This window comes from Lolium perenne, chromosome 4, assembly GCF_019359855.2.
Source record: "Lolium perenne isolate Kyuss_39 chromosome 4, Kyuss_2.0, whole genome shotgun sequence".
Lineage (NCBI taxonomy): Eukaryota > Viridiplantae > Streptophyta > Magnoliopsida > Poales > Poaceae > Lolium > Lolium perenne.
This window is the reverse complement of record NC_067247.2, coordinates 270,905,636-270,924,422: the sequence shown is the minus strand read 5'-3', so window position 1 is coordinate 270,924,422 and position 18,787 is coordinate 270,905,636. Positions and strand designations below refer to the sequence as shown.

The following is an 18,787-nucleotide window of genomic DNA, read 5'->3' as shown; positions in this document are numbered from 1 at the left end:
CAAGCATCAATAAGTCTTGCATAAGAGTTAACTCATAAAGCAATAATTCATAGTAGAAACATTGAAGCAACACAAAGGAAGATGAAGTTTCAGCGGTTGCTTTCAACTTATAACATGTATATCTCATGGATATTGTCAATGCAAAGTAATATAACAAGTGCAATATGCAAATATGTAGGAATCAATGCACAGTTCACACAAGTGTTTGCTTCTTGAGATGGAGAGAGATAGGTGAACTGACTCAACATAAAAGTAAAAGAATGGTCCTTCAAAGAGGAAAGCATCGATTGCTATATTTGTGCTAGAGCTTTGATTTTGAAAACATGTAGAGAGCATAAAAGTAAAATTTTGAGAGGTGTTTGTTGTTGCCAACGAATGGTAGTGGGCACTCTAACCCCCTTGCCAGACAAACCTTCAAAGAGCGGCTCCCATTTTATTTTATTTTTGTGTGGCACTCCTTCCAACCTTTATTTCACAAACCATGGCTAACCGAATCCTTCGGGTGCCTGCCAACAATCTCGTACCATGAAGGAGTGCCTTTTTATTTTAGTTTTATTATGATGACACTCCTCCCCACCTTTGCTTTCTCAAGCCATGGCTAACCGAATCCTTCGGGTGCCGTCCAACAATCACATACCATGAAGGAGTGTCTATTTTTATTAATTAATTTGGGACTGGGAATCCCATTGCCAGCTCTTTTTGCAAAATTATTGGATAAACGGATGAAGCCACTAGTCCATTGGTGAAAGTTGCCCAACAAGATTGAAAGATAAACACCACATACTTCCTCATGAGCTATAAAACATTGACACAAATCAGAGGTAATAAATTTTGAATTGTTTAAAGGTAGCACTCAAGCAATTTACTTTGGAATGGCGTAGAAATACCATGTAGTAGGTAGGTATGGTGGACACAAATGGCATAGTGGTTGGCTCAAGTATTTGGATGCATGAGAAGTATTCCCTCTCGATACAAGGTTTAGGCTAGCAAGGCTATTTGAAAAAAACACAAGGATGAAGCGGTGCAGCAAAACTCACATAAAAGACATATTGTAAACATTATAAGACCCTACACCGTCTTCCTTGTTGTTCAAACTCAATACTAGAAATTATCTAGACCTTAGAGAGACCAAATATGCAAACCAAATTTTAGCATGCTCTATGTATTTCTTCATTAATAGGTGCAAAGTATATGATGCAAGAGCTTAAACATGAGCACAACAATTGCCAAGTATCACATTATCCAAGACATTATAGCAATTACTACATGTATCATTTTCCAATTCCAACCATACAACAATTTAACGAAGAAGAAACTTCGCCATGAATATTATGAGTAAAGCCTAAGGACATATTTGTCCATATGCAACAGCGGAGCGTGTCTCTCTCCCACACAAAGAATGCTAGGATCCATTTTATTCAAACAAAACAAAAACAAAAACAAACCGACGCTCCAAGCAAAGCACATAAGATGTGATGGAATAAAAATATAGTTTCAGGGGAGGAACCTGATAATGTTGTCGATGAAGAAGGGGATGCCTTGGGCATCCCCAAGCTTAGACGCTTGAGTCTTCTTGATATATGCAGGGGTGAACCACCGGGGCATCCCCAAGCTTAGAGCTTTCACTCTCCTTGATCATGTTGTATCATCTCCCTCTCTTGATCCTTGAAAACTTCCTCCACACCAAACTCAAAACAACTCATTAGAGGGTTAGTGCACAATCAAAATATACATGTTCAGAGGTGACATAATCATTCTTAACACTTCTAGACATTGCACAAAGCTACTGAAAGTCAATGGAATCGAAAAATCCATCGAACATATCAAAACAGGCAATGCGAAATAAAAGGCAGAATCTGTCAAAACAGAACAGTTCGTAAAGATGAATTTTATTGAGGCACCAGACTTGCTCAAATGAAAATGCTCAAATTGAATTAAAGTTGCGTACATATCTGAGGATCACTCACGTAAATTGGAATAATTTTCTGAGTTAGCTACAGAGAATTTTGCCCAGATTCGTGACAGCAAAGAAATCTGTTTCTGCGCAGTAATCCAAATCTAGTATGAACCTTACTATCAACGACTTTACTTGGCACAACAAAACACTAGACTAAGATAAGGAGAGGTTGCTACAGTAGTAAACAACTTCCAAGACTCAAAATAAAAACAAAGTACTGTAGTAAAAAAAACATGGGTTGTCTCCCATAAGCGCTTTTCTTTAACGCCTTTCAGCTAGGCGCAGAAAGTGTGTATCAAGTATTATCAAGAGACGAAGTGTCAACATCATAATTTGTTCTAATAATAGAATCAAAAGGTAACTTCATTCTCTTTCTAGGGAAGTGTTCCATACCTTTCTTGAGAGGAAATTGATATTTAATATTACCTTCCTTCATATCAATGATAGCACCAACAGTTCGAAGAAAAGGTCTTCCCAAAATAATGGGACAAGATGCATTGCATTCAATATCCAAGACAACAAAATCAACGGGGACAAGGTTATTGTTAACGGTAATGCGAACATTATCAACTTTCCCCAAAGGTTTCTTTGTAGAATGATCAGCAAGATTAACATCCAAATAACAATTTTTCAATGGTGGCAAGTTAAGCATATTATAAATTTTCTTAGGCATAACAGAAATACTTGCACCAAGATCACATAAAGCATTAAAATCAAAGTCATTGACCTTCATCTTAATGATGGGCTCCCAACCATCCTCGAGCTTCCTAGGAATAGAAGCTTCGCGTTCTAATTTCTCTTCTCTAGCTTTTATGAGAGCATTTGTAATATGTTTCGTGAAAGCCAAATTTATAGCACTAGCATTAGGACTTTTAGCAAGTTTTTGTAAGAACTTTATAACTTCAGAGATGTGGCAATCATCAAAATTCAAACCATTATAATCTAAAGCAATGGGATCATCATCCCCGATGTTGGAAAAAATTTCAGCAGTTTTATCACAGGCAGTTTCAGCAGTTTTAGCAGTTTCAGGCAGTTTTTCGCGCTTTGCATTTGAAGTGGAAACATTGCGAACACCAATTATTTTACCATTAATAGTAGGAGGTGCAGCAACATGTGTAGCATTAGCATTACTAGTGGTGGTAATAGTCCAAACTTTAGCTATATTATCTTCTTTTTCATTTTCTTCTTTTTCCCACCTAGCACGCAATTCGGCCATCAATCTTATATTCTCATTAATTCTAACTTGGATGGCATTTGCTGTAGTAACAATTTTATGATTATGATTTTCATGAGGCATAACTTTCGTTTTCAAAAGATCAACATCAGCAGCAAGACTATCGACTTTAGAAGCAAGTACATCAATTTTTCCAAGCTTTTCTTCAACAGATTTGTTAAAAGCAGTTTGTGTACTAATAAATTCTTTAAGCATGGCTTCAAGTCCAGGGGGTGTGTTCCTATTATTGTAAGAAGAATTCCCATAAGAATTACCATAGCCGTTGCCATTTTATAAGGATATGGCCTATAGTTGTTACTAGAATTGTTCCGGTAAGCATTGTTGTTGAAATTATTATTTTTAATGAAGTTTACATCAACATGTTCTTCTTGAGCAACCAATGAAGCTAACGGAACATTATTATGATCAACATTAGTCCTATCATTCACAAGCATAGACAAAATAGCATCAATCTTATCACTCAAGGAAGAGGTTTCTTCGACAGAATTTACCTTCTTACCTTGTGGAGCTCTTTCCGTGTGCCATTCAGAGTAATTAATCATCATATTATCAAGAAGCTTTGTTGCTTCACCAAGAGTGGTGGACATAAAGGTACCTCCAGCAGCTGAATCCAATAGGTTCCGCGAAGGAAAATTCAGTCCTGCATAAAAGGTTTGGATGATCATCCAAGTAGTCAGTCCATGGGTTGGGCAATTTTTAGCCAAAGATTTCATTCTTTCCCATGCTTGTGCAACATGCTCAGTATCCAATTGTTTAAAATTCATTATGCTACTCCTCAAAGATATAATTTTAGCAGGGGGATAATATCTACCAATAAAAGCATCCTTGCATTTAGTCCATGAATCAATACTATTCTTAGGCAGAGATAGCAACCAATCTTTAGCTCTTCCTCTTAATGAGAAAGGGAACAATTTTAATTTAATAATGTCACCATCTACATCTTTATACTTTTGCATTTCACATAGTTCAACAAAATTATTGAGATGGGCAGCAGCATCGTAACTAACACTTAAAAATTGCTCTCGCATAACAAGATTCAAGAAGCAGGTTTAATTTCAAAGAATTCTGCTGTAGTAGCAGGTGGAGCAATAGGTGTGCATAAGAAATCATTATTATTTGTGGTTGTGAAGTCACACAACTTAGTATTTTCAGGAGTACCCATTTTAGCAGTAGTAAATAAAGCAAACTAGATAAAGTAAATGCAAGTAACTATTTTTTTTGTGTTTTTAATATAGCAAACAAGATAGCAAATAAAGTAAAACTAGCAACTAATTTTTTTGTATTTTGATTTAGTGCAGCAAACAAAGTAGTAAATAAAATAAAGCAAGACAAAAACAAAGTAAAGAGATTGGGATGTGGAGACTCCCCTTGCAGCGTGTCTTGATCTCCCCGGCAACGGCGCCAGAAATTTGCTTGATGCGCGTGGTTGACGTATTGTCTTTCCGTTCGACACGCGTCCGTTGGGAACCCCAAGAGGAAGGTGTGATGCGCACAGCGGCAAGTTTCCCTCAGTAAGAAACCAAGGTTTATCGAACCAGTAGGAGTCAAGAAGCACGTGAAGGTTGATGGCGGCGAGATGTAGTGCGGCGCAACACCAGGGATTCCGGCGCTAACGTGGAACCTGCACAACACAAACCAAGTACTTTGCCCCAACGAAACAGCGAGGTTGTCAATCTCACCGGCTTGCTGCAACAAAGGATTATATATATAGTGTGGAAGATGATTGTTTGCAGAAAACAGTAGAACAATTGCAGTAGATTGTATTTCAGTATAGAGAATTGGACCGGGGTCCACAGTTCACTAGAGGTGTCTCTCCCATAAGATAAACAGCATGTTGGGTGAACAAATTACAGTTGGGCAATTGACAAATAGAGAGGGCATGACCATGCACATACATATTATGATGAGTATTGTGAGATTTAATTGGGCATTACGACAAAGTACATAGACCGCTATCCAGCATGCATCTATGCCTAAAAAGTCCACCTTCAGGTTATCATCCGAATCCCTTCCAGTATTAAGTTGCTAACAATAGACAATTGCATTGAGTATTGCGCGTAATGTAATCAATAACTACATCCTCGGACATAGCATCAATGTTTTATCCCTAGTGGCAACAGCACATCCATAATCTTAGAGGTTTCTGTCACTCCCCCAGATTCACGGAGACATGAACCCACTATCGAGCATAAATACTCCCTCTTGGAGTTAAGAGTAAAAACTTGGCCAAAGCCTCTACTAATAACGGAGAGCATGCAAGATCATAAACAACACATAGATATAAATTGATAATCAACATAACATAGTATTCTCTATCCATCGGATCCCAACAAACACAACATGTAACATTACAGATAGATGATCTTGATCATGTTAGGCAGCTCACAAGATCCGACAATTAAGCACAATGAGGAGAAGACAACCATCTAGCTACTGCTATGGACCCATAGTCCGGGGGTAGACTACTCACACATCACTCCGGAGGCGACCATGGCGGCGTAGAGTCCTCCGGGAGATGATTCCCCTCTCCGGCAGGGTGCCGGAGGCGATCTCCTGAATCCCCCGAGATGGGATTGGCGGCGGCGTCTCTGGAAGGTTTTCCGTATCGTGGCTCTCGGTACTGGGGGTTTCGCGACGAAGGCTATTTGTAGGCGGAAGGGCAGGTCAAGGGGCGTCGCGAGGGGCCCAGGAGATAGGCCGGCGCGACCAAGGGCTGGGCCGCGCCGCCCTACCTCCTGGCCACCTCGTGGCCCCACTTCGTTGACTCTTCGGTCTTCTGGAAGCTTCGTGTGAAAATAGGCCCCTGGGCGTTGATTTCGTCCAATTCCGAGAATATTTCCTTACTAGGATTTCTGAAACCAAAAACAGCAGAAACAAAGAATCGGCTCTTCGGCATCTTGTTAATAGGTTAGTTCCAGAAAATGCATAAATATGACATAAAGTATGCATAAAACATGTAGATATCATCAATAATGTGGCATGGAACATAAGAAATTATCGATACGTCGGAGACGTATCAGGGGGGCGAAGGGGAGGCGGCCGGCGGCGGCGGTTGGAGCAGAGAAAGAAAGGAGAGAAATAAGAGAAAGAGAGGGTCGGGCTGGGCGCGGGCGCCACACTTAAGTGGATGTGTGGCGCCCGCGGCATCAGCGCCACACAGGCTAGTGTGGCGCCCGTGGCATCGGCGCCACACATCGAGCCTCGCAAAACGGCTAAGTCCCAGACGTTCCGGAGCCCCTGGATGTTTTCGACCGAAAACATGATATAAGTTGGCATGTGTGGCGCCGTTGGGAGGGGCGCCACACATGCTGCCACGTCGGATGGGCGCACCAGCTCAGCGGCGAGGGGGCCACGTCGGCTGGGAGAGTGGCGCCGGCAGGAGGGGCGCCACATGGGCATGTGTGGCGCCCGTGGGAGGGGCGCCACACAAAAGGGTTAGATTGGTGAAATAGTTTCGCTGGAGGGTCAATCTGTGTTTTTCTTTCACTTTTGAGTTATTTTTGTGCAAATCGCCTGTTGAAAGCAGTTGTTGGGTACTACTAGAAGAAGTGGACGCGCACATCCCATCGATCTCAACACGCCACCGATGGCCGTCGGCCAGACCGCTCCGGCGGCAGAGGAGGTCAAGCTCTCAATCTCCGGCGCGGCCCTTCCGGCGCTCCTCCACCGCTGCGGGGCTGCCACGGCCGACTGCGACGGCCTCCTATTCGGCCGCGCCGCTCGCCCGCCGGCCCTTCCCCCCTCCCTCTCCGACTACGACGACCACGCCCCCGAGCTCTCAGCGCCACCCATGTCCATCACCGTCTCCGGCCACTCCTCTCTCTCCCAACCCTCCTCCCTCACCAACCCCCTCGGCCGCTTCCACCCACTACCCCCCTCCTCGCCGCCCCCGCTCGGTTTCTTCTCCTCCCGTCGCCGCGCCCCTCTCCGCCCCTCCATGCGCGAGCTTTCCCTCGCGTGCTCCCTCTCCAAAGCCCTACAGCCCCTCGCCCACCCACTCATCTTCATCCTCGTCTCCCCCTCCGCCTCCCGCGACCTCTCCACCCACTCCTTCGACTACCGCGCCTACCTCCTCCGCGGATCCCGGCTCGTCCCGTCCTCTCTCACCGTCGTCAACGTCGGCCCCGGGTTCCGGGACCAGTACCACACCTTCGCTCCGCAGTCGCCCTTCCCTTTGCTGCCGCCACAAGCGCCCCAAGGAGGGGATGGTCATAGCATCGGAGAGCAGAAGGCAGTAGACGCGATGGTTGAGGGGTTTGGGCTGGGGAGGCTGCAAGAGCTCGTTCGTGCTGCGGCCGGGCAGGCGGCGGAGATGGATGGCATGTATGCCGGGATGCTCCGGAGGCTGGAGAAGCTAGCAAAGGAGGTGGAGAAGAGTAATCACAGCGTGCTCGATCAGGTTGTTCTCTCATCCTGCATTTCATGTTTATGATGATGTAAATAGAGTGATTCCATGATTGAATGCATTTACGAGTTGTTGCGTAGACCATCTAATGGAAGAATTCTGCACAATATCGGCCCAACGTCGGGTTGAGTCTCGGAGCCGCGTCGCTCTCCTGTCGCCCCTCCAGGCGACGGGGAGCGAAACCCTAGCCTCCCTCCGCCACCTCCCCACCTCCTCTGCCCGCCCCCTCGTCGCCTCCCGAGGCCGCCGCCGGCTAAGCCGTGCGCCGCCAAGGACGGGGGCGGCGAGGATCTATGCCTCTCGGGCCCCCGCATGGCCGCCTCGGAGGGAAGCCACCATGCCGGTCCCGGAGGTCGCCGTCGTCCGCGCTGGTTCCACGCGTGGCCCGCCGCCGCCCTGCTCGCCGCCGTCCCCTTGTCGCGTCTGCGTCGTCCATGCCGTGCCGTCTCTGCGCGCCGGCCCTGGCGGCGGGATCCTGGCCGGCTTCGGCCTTCGGCTGCTCGGCAGCTCGCCGTCCGGCCACGGCGCGGCCCCTGCAGCTTGGGGCGGCCGCGGTTTCCGCCTGGCACGGCGCTGCCTAGTGCGCCGCCGGCGCTCCCGCGCGTGGCTCTGTTTGGGCGGGCTCCTGCGGGCTCAGATGGCCCCTACGGGCTCAGATGGGCCCCTGCGGGCCCCGATGGGCGCCTCCCAGCTCCGTTTTCTGTTTGGCGGACGGCAACAAGGCACCCTGCTCGGCGGGGCACCTCTTCTGCCAGGGCCTACGGTGGGCCTGACGACAGACGACAGCGTTGACACTCCAGGCGAAAGCTTCGCACCATTGGTGCCGATGTTGGCGATGCCCTTGGGTACCGTTTTCCCTGTTGAGGGCTTCATCGGGGAGCTTGGTCTCCTGCTGTCGCGAGTTCTTGCGTTCTCCGGGTGAAAACCTCTGCTCCTTGGAGCGGGCGGTGGCGACACACTGTGCCGTTACCTTCTTGAAGGCGCCGCTTTTGGAGTTCGTAGTCCTCGTGGTGTGGTAGATGGGTGGTAGTTGTGCTTGGTTGCCTTGTCGTCGAGGGTGGTGGATGCCGGGGCGGCGGCCCCGGACGGTTGACGTGCGCCGAGGCGGCGGCCTCGGATGGTCTTGCAGCGATGACTCCATGGGGTGTGGTCATGGTCTTGCAAGGCATGGGTGGCGTGTTCGTGCTACGTGGGTAGCGAGCTCGTCGGCCCGGCCTACGCGACGGGGTGGTCGGTGTGGCTGGCAAGTCGGGGCGGCGGCCCCGGATCTTTTGGCGCGGCGTTCGTGGTCTGCGGGTGGTCGCCTTGGTAGCTTGGGCTACAGGTCGTCCACGCCGTGCGGCGTTGCGGCTCGCCTCCGAGCAGGGGACGTCGGAGCAGCGGCTCCGGGTTTGGTGGTGTGTGTTTGGTAGTCGGTGGTCTCGTTTCTTGTGGGCGATGAGGCTTCGACTTTTGTGCGGTTTTTTCGGTCGGTTTCCCTCATAAACTCGGCCACTCTGTATGGTTTTTGGGCCCGGTTTCCCTGATTAACTGAGCCAAATCTTCTTCTATTAATATATCGAGCAGCTCACCTGCCGAATTCTCAAAAAAAAGAATTCTGCACGGGTGGACAAGTATTTTTTTGGAATAAATTGTGCTGATAGGTGGAGGCGTTCTTGCAATGCCGGCCACTATATTGCAAGTTTTTAGCTACGTCTCGTAAAAGTTTGCTTGAAAATGGTCAGTTCAGACCAATGTTGACTATAATCGATACAAACAGGTTGCATGGTTTTGCTGGAAACATTTTCCTTATGCATGATTATCCATGTTATTTGGACAAAACTTGTCATCTGGAGGCAGGAAGTCTGCTCGGGTCGCTAGCTTGGAGCCAGGTTCAGCCGACAGTCCTACCCACCCGTGTTCGAGGCACCCCTCCGCAAGGTGGGTGATAATTTTTTTGAAAGAACGGGAATACAGTGGGAACATTTGTGCAGTTGCGCGAATGCGCAACACATGAGGAGCCGTCCCTCAAGCCAGGTCGTAGCACTTGGCGTGGCTTTGTCCGGCATGTCAACTGATCGGATGGCCAGTGGCAACGTCGCGCGGGAAGATTCAGTGTGCCGTGCACGCTATAGGTTTCCCGAAAAAATGCCACCAGGGGCTAGTCCCCGGTTGGTCAGAGTTTCGTTTTAGAACTTGTCTTTTTGTCAAGTATCAAAATTGGAATCTAATTGTGTATGGGATATTAAGTTTTATATTTCAAGTGTGTGTTGTTTATGCTCAATTAGTTGACAGAAATCATGCAACATCTGTGTTGGCTTATGAAGTGAAAATGGTTAAGGTGGCAAATCCTTACTGCTTTCTTTGTCGCATCTTAGATTTTCAACTGAAGATCATATTTGATATATGTGTAATCATGTTAGGAAAAAAATCAAGTATAGTACAGACTTAGACACTAGCTGCATTTTGAGGAGACCATCGAAGGTTCCCTCATAAACTAGAGTAATTTCCATGTAATCATATCCCCTGGTTGCACATTTGGAACTATATATATAAGGCTTACAAAATTGCTACATGTGTAGTCCCAAACCCAAAAATAGTATCGCCATCTCGTCAGTAATCTATCCTCCTCTTCTATATGCAACTAATCTGCCTCCACTTTTATCCATTTGAATCAGCACCAGTAGGCAAACCTTTGCAAGATGTTTTATTCCATAGGACAAAATATTAACTAGAGAGGGGATTTGGTGACTAGGTGTATACGTGAGCACCCTCTAGATGCCACACGAACCTCTAGATGCCACACGATCTGCGTTGAGATCCGGTTCTCGTCAATTGGATCTGTTGCCTTGACGTTGTCTTATCCATCGCTAAGCGTACTTGGCGTGGGCTGCGGGTCCCGCGTTTCAATGATTGGTAGCGCCAATCATTAGAGAAAATCATTAGCGAAGTGTTGTTAGTGCTGATGTGGTTTGCTAACCCAACAATGATTGTAACAGTGGATTGCTAGGTGTGACACGTGTCAACCAATGGATGCGTGCTCACGTATACACCCGGTCACCAGGCTTCATTCGATATTAACTATATAACCTCATCTGCCTCCCATTAGCTAACAAACCAAAATGTGGAACTAAAAGATACATACTTTGTGTGGATGGCTGATTAGAAGCATTTATAAGTTAATTTATCGGGTAGGATGTGAATTAAGGTTTTTGTAAATATTGTGGTAACGGTAATACTTCGGCAAATTAATGTATCCAGATTGTGTTTAGCTTTACATTGGAGGGGAAGACATGTTATGGGCTCGTAAATTAATTACTGACAATATTTCTATAAATTAATGTATCTGAATTATGTTTTCGCTTTACATGGTAGGGGAACACCTACTGTATGCTGGATTGAAGATTGTCATCTCTAAACTAGTTATTTAGTGTTCAAGTGTGTCACTTCTATCCAACATTCACTACAGTTTGTCACCTAAAGATGGCAAGACAAATCATCAGGCGACAAGAAAAGTGGGGAAACAGCAGGTCCAATATTAACATTGCAACCCAAATTTTGATGACGCACCAGTGAGGTGGCACCATACAAGTATCCGTAAGGCAGTTCCGATTTTGACTTTGAGCCTAGGTAAACTGGGGTTTGCACAGGAATTCTCAGTGTTCCGAATGAGTCGAGCCCTTGGGCTCTCTACATGTGGACCTAAACGTTAGAGAGGGATAGGTTACCAATTTTTTCTTGATCCAGAGCTACTTCAGGCCTCAGTCCAAGTATCCAACTGAATGAACAAATTAGGTGAGAAAAATATGTCTGAGTGCAAGAGGGATGATGGGACTGTCGACACATGGCGTGTTGGTTTGGAAAAAAAAAACACTAGCGTTCTTATTGGCGGGAGCCACTTCTAAAGGTGCAGGCGAGTTAAACATTGGGAAGAAAACTGGGAGTTTTTCTTCTCTTAGGCCATGTTCGGTTCTTATTGGCGGCAGCCACTTCTAAAGGTGCAGGCGAGTTAAACATTGGGAAGAAAACTGGGAGTTTTTCTTCTCTTAGGCCATGTTCGGTTTCCTTGGGATTGAGTGGGGTTGACATGGATTGGAAGGGATTAAATCCCATCTAAGTCAAAATCCCCCTAATCCCACCCAATCCACTCCAATCCACTTGTTAACCAAACAAGGCTTAGAGCATCCACAGTGTTGCTAAAGGCCAAATATGCCATGTAATGAAAAATAGCTTTGTTGGCAAATGGCTAAGTTTACCACAATGTGTAGATTGCCAAAAGAATCAATGTTCTCTCTCATGGCCCACAACAAAGAGAGAGAATAGAGAGAGGAAAAATGTGGCTATAGGGGCAACTACTTGCTCCCACGCTCTAATATTTGGCTATGGCAATGCCCTCTACAATGGTGGGAACTAATGCCAAAACCCAAATTCACAATTTAGAACCTTAATTTGGCATACACTGTGGCTCCCCTTAGGTGGCTGTCTTATGTCGTTTGAGGTCTTAAATGTTAAAACTTCCATAAACTTCCATAAGTCAAAGTCCTGCTAATATCTCATATATGGTGTTATTAGAATGCCTTTTCCAGAAAGATTATTCTGCCGTTGCATCAAAAAGTTTAAGCCTCGGTAACAGGGAAGTTTTAGGATTGGTCACTGGATGTGTGCTTTCTATCAGCCCATTACTCAACTGCTCTTTAATTTGATTCTCTTGTCGTTTGTCCAACTGCTCTTAAAATTGATTCTCTTGTCGTTTGTCCATGTTATTTTCTAGGAAAAGCGGAACGTGCTGCTTAGGCACAGGTCAGCGGGACTGGTATGAACAGACCAAAGCTTCTTTCGGTCTCAGCAAGGTGGGGAATCTTGTAAAACTTGTCTCAATGTCTCTCACAAGGGTTCATTTATTAGTTACAAGTGCTTCTTCCATTTTTGTTACTGCTTAGTTCACTCATTTGTTAACCATCTACTTTTGTTACTTTAGCTGACTCATTCTGCCCTGGAGACATCCATAGAGGATGACCGCATGATCTTGATTACACTGCTTAATCTACCTTCCACAGTTACGGAGTACTTGCTTGATATGGTTTTGCTTCCATTCGATGCTTCCACAGTTACTTTAGCTGACTCATTCTGCCCTGGAGACATCCATACTCTGGGATGACCGCATGATCTTGATTACACTGCTTATCTACCTTCCACAGTTACTTGCTTGATATGGTTTTGCTTCCATTCGAAGCATCTTCTTATGAGAAGTTATTATGAATTGCGAGGCTTGTTAAATTAGTTTTAGGGGCATTGTGAATTGTGGGAACCGTTGAGGTTCCAAGTCATTTCATCAGGTGCTGGTTATGCAACTATACTAGTTCACTTCCTACTTGCTGTGAGAAATGGGAGCTTTGGTCCTGAATCCTGATACACCTGAACCTGAAGTTGTGCCATGACTTGTGTGTATACCAACCTGCTTGTATTGACTTGTGTTTAATTTAACTCTGTTTGCAGTGTGTATATGCTCTGGAATAATGGAGCAAAGCGTCTCCAGTTAGGAGTTGGTGCATTGCACAAGAGTTATTGGGCCATCGAATAGGCTCTCCAGGGCGGAAGATCATGTGCTCCATGGATGGAGATGAGATGAGTTCTTGCCGCTTCAGATTTGGAAATTGATGGCGATGGCAAATTTCATCGTCAATTCATTTTTCCCATCCTCCTCTTAGTCTAGCATGTGATTGAACAGACTGGGGTTGCAATCTTTTTTGTCTTGTATAACATGATACTCTATTAACATTGTGATGATTCTTTGTTGAGAAGCTAGGCTGAGTGGTTTGTCTGTACACAGATACTTCCTAATCCTGGGTCACCTCCCAGTTGATCAACTCTAGGTTGGTAAAATTCCAAAGGGTTCTTCCTCAAAATAGCTACTGGAAACTACAGAAAGTAAGCAACGTAGCATTCACAAATACACAACGTAGATATAACTTCTTAGAGCAGCATAGATATATGCAAGGAAGGAGGCATTATTTGTTAACCAATATTGTGCATATATTTCTTATGTGATTTATCGATCATAATTATGGAGCATGTAAATATGTAATGTTGTAGGAACTGTCGCTTTAAGTTATGAAGAACATACACCGGAACTGGATTGAGATACATTTTGGACGATGTAAAATGTGATGAGCAAACGATAGGCTACATGGAAGGACAAAAATAGAACTCCAGTAGATCTAATCCAGGTATTAGCCAGGCTATTTTAGAACTTGATTGATAGTTTGATGAATCATGTTTGCGCAAATCAGGCTGTTCAGATTGGATGTTAATTTGATTGTCATGTACACTTGTTGGGTTTCGTGTGATTTCTGATACCACTAGGACATGATTAGAATTGGAATGTGGATTCAGCTGTTCACCTCATAATTTGATTTTATGGTGTGCAGCAATTACTGGTTTAAGAGTGGCTGGATCTACTGGTCGATCGGTTTTTTTTTACGAGCGGCTGGGTCTGCATTTGCTTGAGCTACCTTTCTGGCAGCAACTGAGCAGGCTGATGGGAATGAGTTCAAAGATTGATTTCCCGCCAGTTTGCAGTTGCCGAACCGTGTGTCTAAGCTTTCGTGAAAATGCCAGTCGTTTGTGGAACCGGAGAGAACTTCATTTGAATTTGGGGGCCAGGAGAAGAGTTCAATGTCTCTAGTCTGAACTCTCCCTCGTCCACACGACTAAGAATAGCTCTGCTCGAGCTAGACCAGACAAGAAGAGCATGCACGCACGAATGTCGTCCTCATCACCACCACCACCACCACCACCACTGCATTGCATTCGCATGCATTGCTAGCTCGGGCTCGGAGCTCCACCAAGCACGGAACGATGGACACGGACGCGGCCGTGAACCTGACGGCCGCCGCGGCGACGGCAGCGGCTGAGGCCACGGAGACAGTGAAGCCGGTGGCGGCGGCGTGCTACGACAACAACCTGGTGAACTCGCAGGGCATGTTCCTGGGGGACCAGCCGCTGCGCTTCTCCCTCCCGCTCCTCCTCATCCAGGTCTCCCTCATCCTGCTCCTCTCCGCCGCCGCCCACCACGTGCTCCGCCGCCTCGGACAGTCCCGCTTCGTCACCCACATGCTCGTCGGCGTCTTCCTCGGCCCCTCCGTGCTCGGACGCAACCACGAGCTCCGCGGCGTACTCTTTTCCGAGCGCGGCACCTACATCCTCGAGAGCGTCTCGCTCGTCGCGCTCATTCTCTTCTTGTTCTCCATGGGCGTCAAGACGGACATGAGCCTGCTCCGCCGCCCCAGCGGCCGCGCCGTCGCCGTCGGCCTCGCCGGCGCCTTCGTCCCGCTCGCCATCACGCTGCCGGTGTTCCACGTGCTCCAGCCCACGCTCCCCCATGACCTCCGCGGCTCGTCGCTCATCACCGAGCTCGCCGTTCGCCTCTCCCTCTCCTCCTTCCCAGTTATCGCCGACGCGCTCGCCGAGCTCGACCTCCTCAACTCCGAGCTTGGTCGCATTGCGCTCACCGCCTCTCTCATCACCGACGTCACCTCCTGGTTCCTCCGCGCCTGCTTCGCGGCCACGTTCCTCATCACGGAGGCCAAGTCCCCCTTGTTCACGGCCAAGATCCTCGCCTCCTTCGTCGCTTTCGTCCTCTTTGTGGCCTTCGTGGCGCGCCCCGCCGGACGGTACATCGCCTACAAGCGCACCCCGGCGGGTGACCTCCTCTCCGAGGGCTCCTTCGTCGTGTTGGTGATCGCGGCGCTGCTGTCGGCGCTGGTGACGGACGTCATCGGGTTCAAGTACATGATCGGGCCCATGATGTTGGGGCTTGCTCTCCCCGGCGGCATGCCCATTGGCGCCACCATGACGGAGCGGCTCGACTCCTTCTTCATCGCGCTCTTCCTCCCCGTCTACATGGCGCTCGCCGGCTACCGCACCGACTTATCGGAGCTGGGCGCCCACGATGAGAAATGGTGCGCGCTGGAGCTCTTCGTGGCGCTCTGCATCGCCGGAAAAATGGTGGGCTGCATCGCTGCGGGGCTCTTCTTTGCCATGCCGATCGGCGAGGCCACGGCGCTGGCGCTCATGCTCAATATCCGGGGCATCGTGGAGGTGGCCGCCATCAACAACTGGGGCGACACCATGAAGGCCTCGGCGGAGCACTATTCGACGCTGACGGTGTCCATGGTGCTCATTACGGCGGCGGCCACGCCGCTCATCAAGCTCCTCTACGACCCGACAGGGAGGTTCGCGCGCGCCAAGCGGCGGACAATGGAGGGCGCGCGGCCCAACGCGGAACTCCGCGTGATGGCCTGTCTCTACACGGAGGACCACGCCGCGCCGCTCATCGACCTCCTGGAGGCCTCTGGTGCCAACCACGACTTCCCCGTCACCCTCATCGTGCTCCACCTCACCGAGCTCGTCGGCCGCGCCGCCTCTGTGCTCAAGCCCCACAAGAAGTCGTCCTCCTCCACCTCGAACTCGCCATCGGACCGCATCGTGAACGCCTTCCGCCACTTCGAGCAGCAGGCGTCGCCGGGGGCGGTGACGGTGAGCCCCTACGTGGCCCAGTCCCCCTACAGCTCGATGCATCACGACGTGTGCTCGCTGGCGCACAGCAGGAAGGCCAACCTCATCCTCCTCCCGTTCCACAAGTCCTCCGACGGCGCCCGGAGCACGGCCAACAACGCCGTCCGCGCTGCTAACCGCGCTGTGCTCCAATACGCGCCTTGCTCCGTGGCCATCCTCGTGGACCACGGCCTGGCGGCGGGGTCGGCTTGCGCGACGGCGTCCAACAGGAACCTGCTGCAGAGGGTGGCGCTCTATTTCTTGGGTGGACCCGACGACCGGGAGGCCCTGGCGTACGCTGCGAGGATGCCGGAGAGCGGCGGGACGGCGGTGACGGTGGTGCGGTTCAAGCTGCGGAACTGGGTGGGCATGGGCGGGCGCGACGAGGTGAGGGATGAGGAGGTGCTCCAGGAATTCTGGCAGAGGTACCGGGACGACGTGAGGGTGGTGTACGTGGAGAAGACGGTGGAGGACGGCGAGGGAACGGCGTCAGTGGTCAGGTCCATGAGCGACAAGTTCGACCTGCTGATCGTCGGACGGCGAGGGGAGGACAAGGACCTCGAGGGGTCCGCGCTCACCAGCGGCCTCTCGGAGTGGAGCGAGTGCCCGGAGCTCGGGGTGCTCGGCGACATGCTCGCATCTGCTGAGTTCGCGTCCAAGGTGTCCATTCTGGTTATCCAGCAGCAGGCCGTGCTGATCACCGCCGCCGGCGCGGGAGAAGCCGATCATCAACAGTAGGGACTGATTCGACAGTGGCTCGTCGTTACATTGTTTCTTTTCTTGTTGAATATGTACTTTAGTGTAGCACGACATAGAGCAAACCTCTTGTTGGGTTTAGAATTTGTTGTACTGACGAAATTGTGAGACGAAGATGATACATGCATTATTCTTCCCCAGGTCCCCAAAATTCGCTCTCAGTCCTAGTTCAGCAATATAGAACGGCTGTGACTATCTTCGTTCTGAGTTAGTTCTCGTCACGATACAAAATCAAATGGTGCAAGACTTAATGTCACGCCTGGTGTGCCACAAGACATGACGCCGTCAGGCAAGACGAGGAAATACGCTATCGCTGGATAAAGACAAGGAATGAAGAAAGCGTGACCTGTGTGTCACCTAGGTAGTAAATGCCAGCTGTGTCTGGCGAAGTACAAAAAGGACCCGTGATTCCAGGAGAGGGTAGCGAGAAATTAGAACTCTGTTTCCCTGTATCCCCTTCCTCTCTCTCTCCCTTCCCCAAGACAAATTCTGAATCTCGGATTGCATCCTGTATCGTTATAAACAGGGTTTGGTGAATTAGTTCATACACCTTGGGCATAACAAGTGGTATCAGACGCTTCGTTCGATCCGTTTTGCGCGAACAAAATCTTGAGATCGTACCGGTAGATCGCCTGCTTACGGTTGCTGGTTGCTCACGGGCGATCTGGCGTAAATCCAACGCAGCGTACGGTCGATTCAGAGTAGTTCGTCGCGATGACACCGTTCAAGCTGAGCGCTCAAGTCCGATTCACGGTCGGTGCTATGGAGGCGATGGAGGCGAGGCTGTTGGAGAAATTGGGGAAACTCGATCTATTGGAGGAGAGGTTCACCTCCATGGACTCGAAGATGGACCAGCAAGCGCAACGCCTCGATCAAGTGCAGATCAAGGTGGATCTGTCGATGGAGAAGCTGGGGAAATTGGAGGACGAGCAGGCGTCGCTTGCCCTCACAGTGAAGAACAAGGAGCAGCTCTCCGGTCGTCCACCGCCACTGCAGGTGCGGCAACAACCGGCAGGTAGCATCATCGGGCCTAGGCCAACGAGCGCGCCGAATCTCCAGGTAGCGGCCTTCTCTCCCCATGCCCCTGATACTCCTGGTGGATCGGGTATAGTTGATTCTCTACTAGTCACCCATGAGGCTGAGGAGAATCATCAGCGTAGGCCGTGGATGCCACGGATGGATTTCCCTAGATTTGATGGATCTGATGCAAGCATTTGGGTGGACTCTTGCGAAACATTTTTCACCCTGTATCAAATAGCCCCAGGTTTTCAGGTGTCGGCCGCAACCATGTATCTGCAGGATTCAGCAGCGCACTGGTACCATGCATTCAAGCAGAATCGTGAGCGCTTAGGGTGGGATCAGTTCAAGAAAGCAGTGCTGCTAGAATTTGACACAGACACACACAGGGTCAACCTGAAGGAATTGTTGTTACTCAAACAAACTGGTACAATGGCTGAATATCATCGTCAGTTCGATAAGCTGGTGTATCACATCAAGCTATATGATCCGTCCTTTGGTGGTGTCATCTTGGTCACTCAATTTATCATGGGACCGAAAGAGGATATCAGGATTGCAGTGGAAGCTCAATTGCCTGACACAGTTCAGAGGGCAACACTCATGGCACAGGTGTATGAGCAGATGCCTGAAGCAAACAAAGGTGCATGGAAACCATACAAAGCGTGCCAGAACACCCTGGGAAAAGAGAAGGGAAAGTTTACCACATGTGAGGTGTGGAAGGCGCAGCAGCTGAAAGCTTATAGGCGTGCGAATAATCTGTGTTTCACATGCGGGGAGAAATATGTACATGGGCATCAATGTGCAACACGTGCAGTAGCTCAGCTCAAAGCAATGCACACGAGTGATAGCAATGAAATCCTCTCTGATGAGATGCTGGAGGTGG

General features: G+C 48.7%; 2 protein-coding genes across 3 annotated transcripts; both read left to right on the top strand.

Annotated features, from left to right (window-relative positions):
- The first annotated feature begins 6,732 nt into the window (after positions 1–6,732).
- Positions 6,733–13,400, top strand: LOC127294956 (uncharacterized). 2 transcript variants are annotated; one of them, XM_051324872.2, is made up of 3 exons: positions 6,733–7,590; positions 12,347–12,425; positions 13,072–13,400. In XM_051324872.2, the coding sequence occupies exons 1-2, from the start codon at positions 6,778–6,780 to the stop codon at positions 12,392–12,394; spliced, it is 861 nt and encodes a 286-aa protein (XP_051180832.1). In that variant the 5' UTR covers positions 6,733–6,777; the 3' UTR covers positions 12,395–12,425; positions 13,072–13,400. The 2 variants fall into 2 exon arrangements, with proteins under 2 accessions (XP_051180832.1, XP_051180833.1); XM_051324873.2 differs by lacking the exon at positions 13,072–13,400 and adding an exon at positions 12,554–13,028.
- LOC127294954 (cation/H(+) antiporter 15-like) lies at positions 13,364–17,019 on the top strand. The gene is made up of 2 exons (XM_051324871.2): positions 13,364–13,503; positions 13,669–17,019. Exon 2 carries the CDS (start codon positions 14,434–14,436, stop codon positions 16,867–16,869), a length of 2,436 nt encoding a protein of 811 aa, XP_051180831.1. The 5' UTR covers positions 13,364–13,503; positions 13,669–14,433; the 3' UTR covers positions 16,870–17,019.
- The last annotated feature ends 1,768 nt before the right edge of the window (positions 17,020–18,787 follow it).

Excerpts from the sequence above, each read along its gene's own strand:
- LOC127294954 (XM_051324871.2), top strand. The coding sequence starts at position 14,434 with ATGGACACGGACGCGGCCGTGAACCTGACGGCCGCCGCGGCGACGGCA.
- LOC127294956 (XM_051324872.2), top strand. The coding sequence starts at position 6,778 with ATGGCCGTCGGCCAGACCGCTCCGGCGGCAGAGGAGGTCAAGCTCTCA. Across the intron at positions 7,591-12,346 it reads ATCACAGCGTGCTCGATCAG|GAAAAGCGGAACGTGCTGCT; the intron begins GTTGTTCTCTCA and ends GTTATTTTCTAG.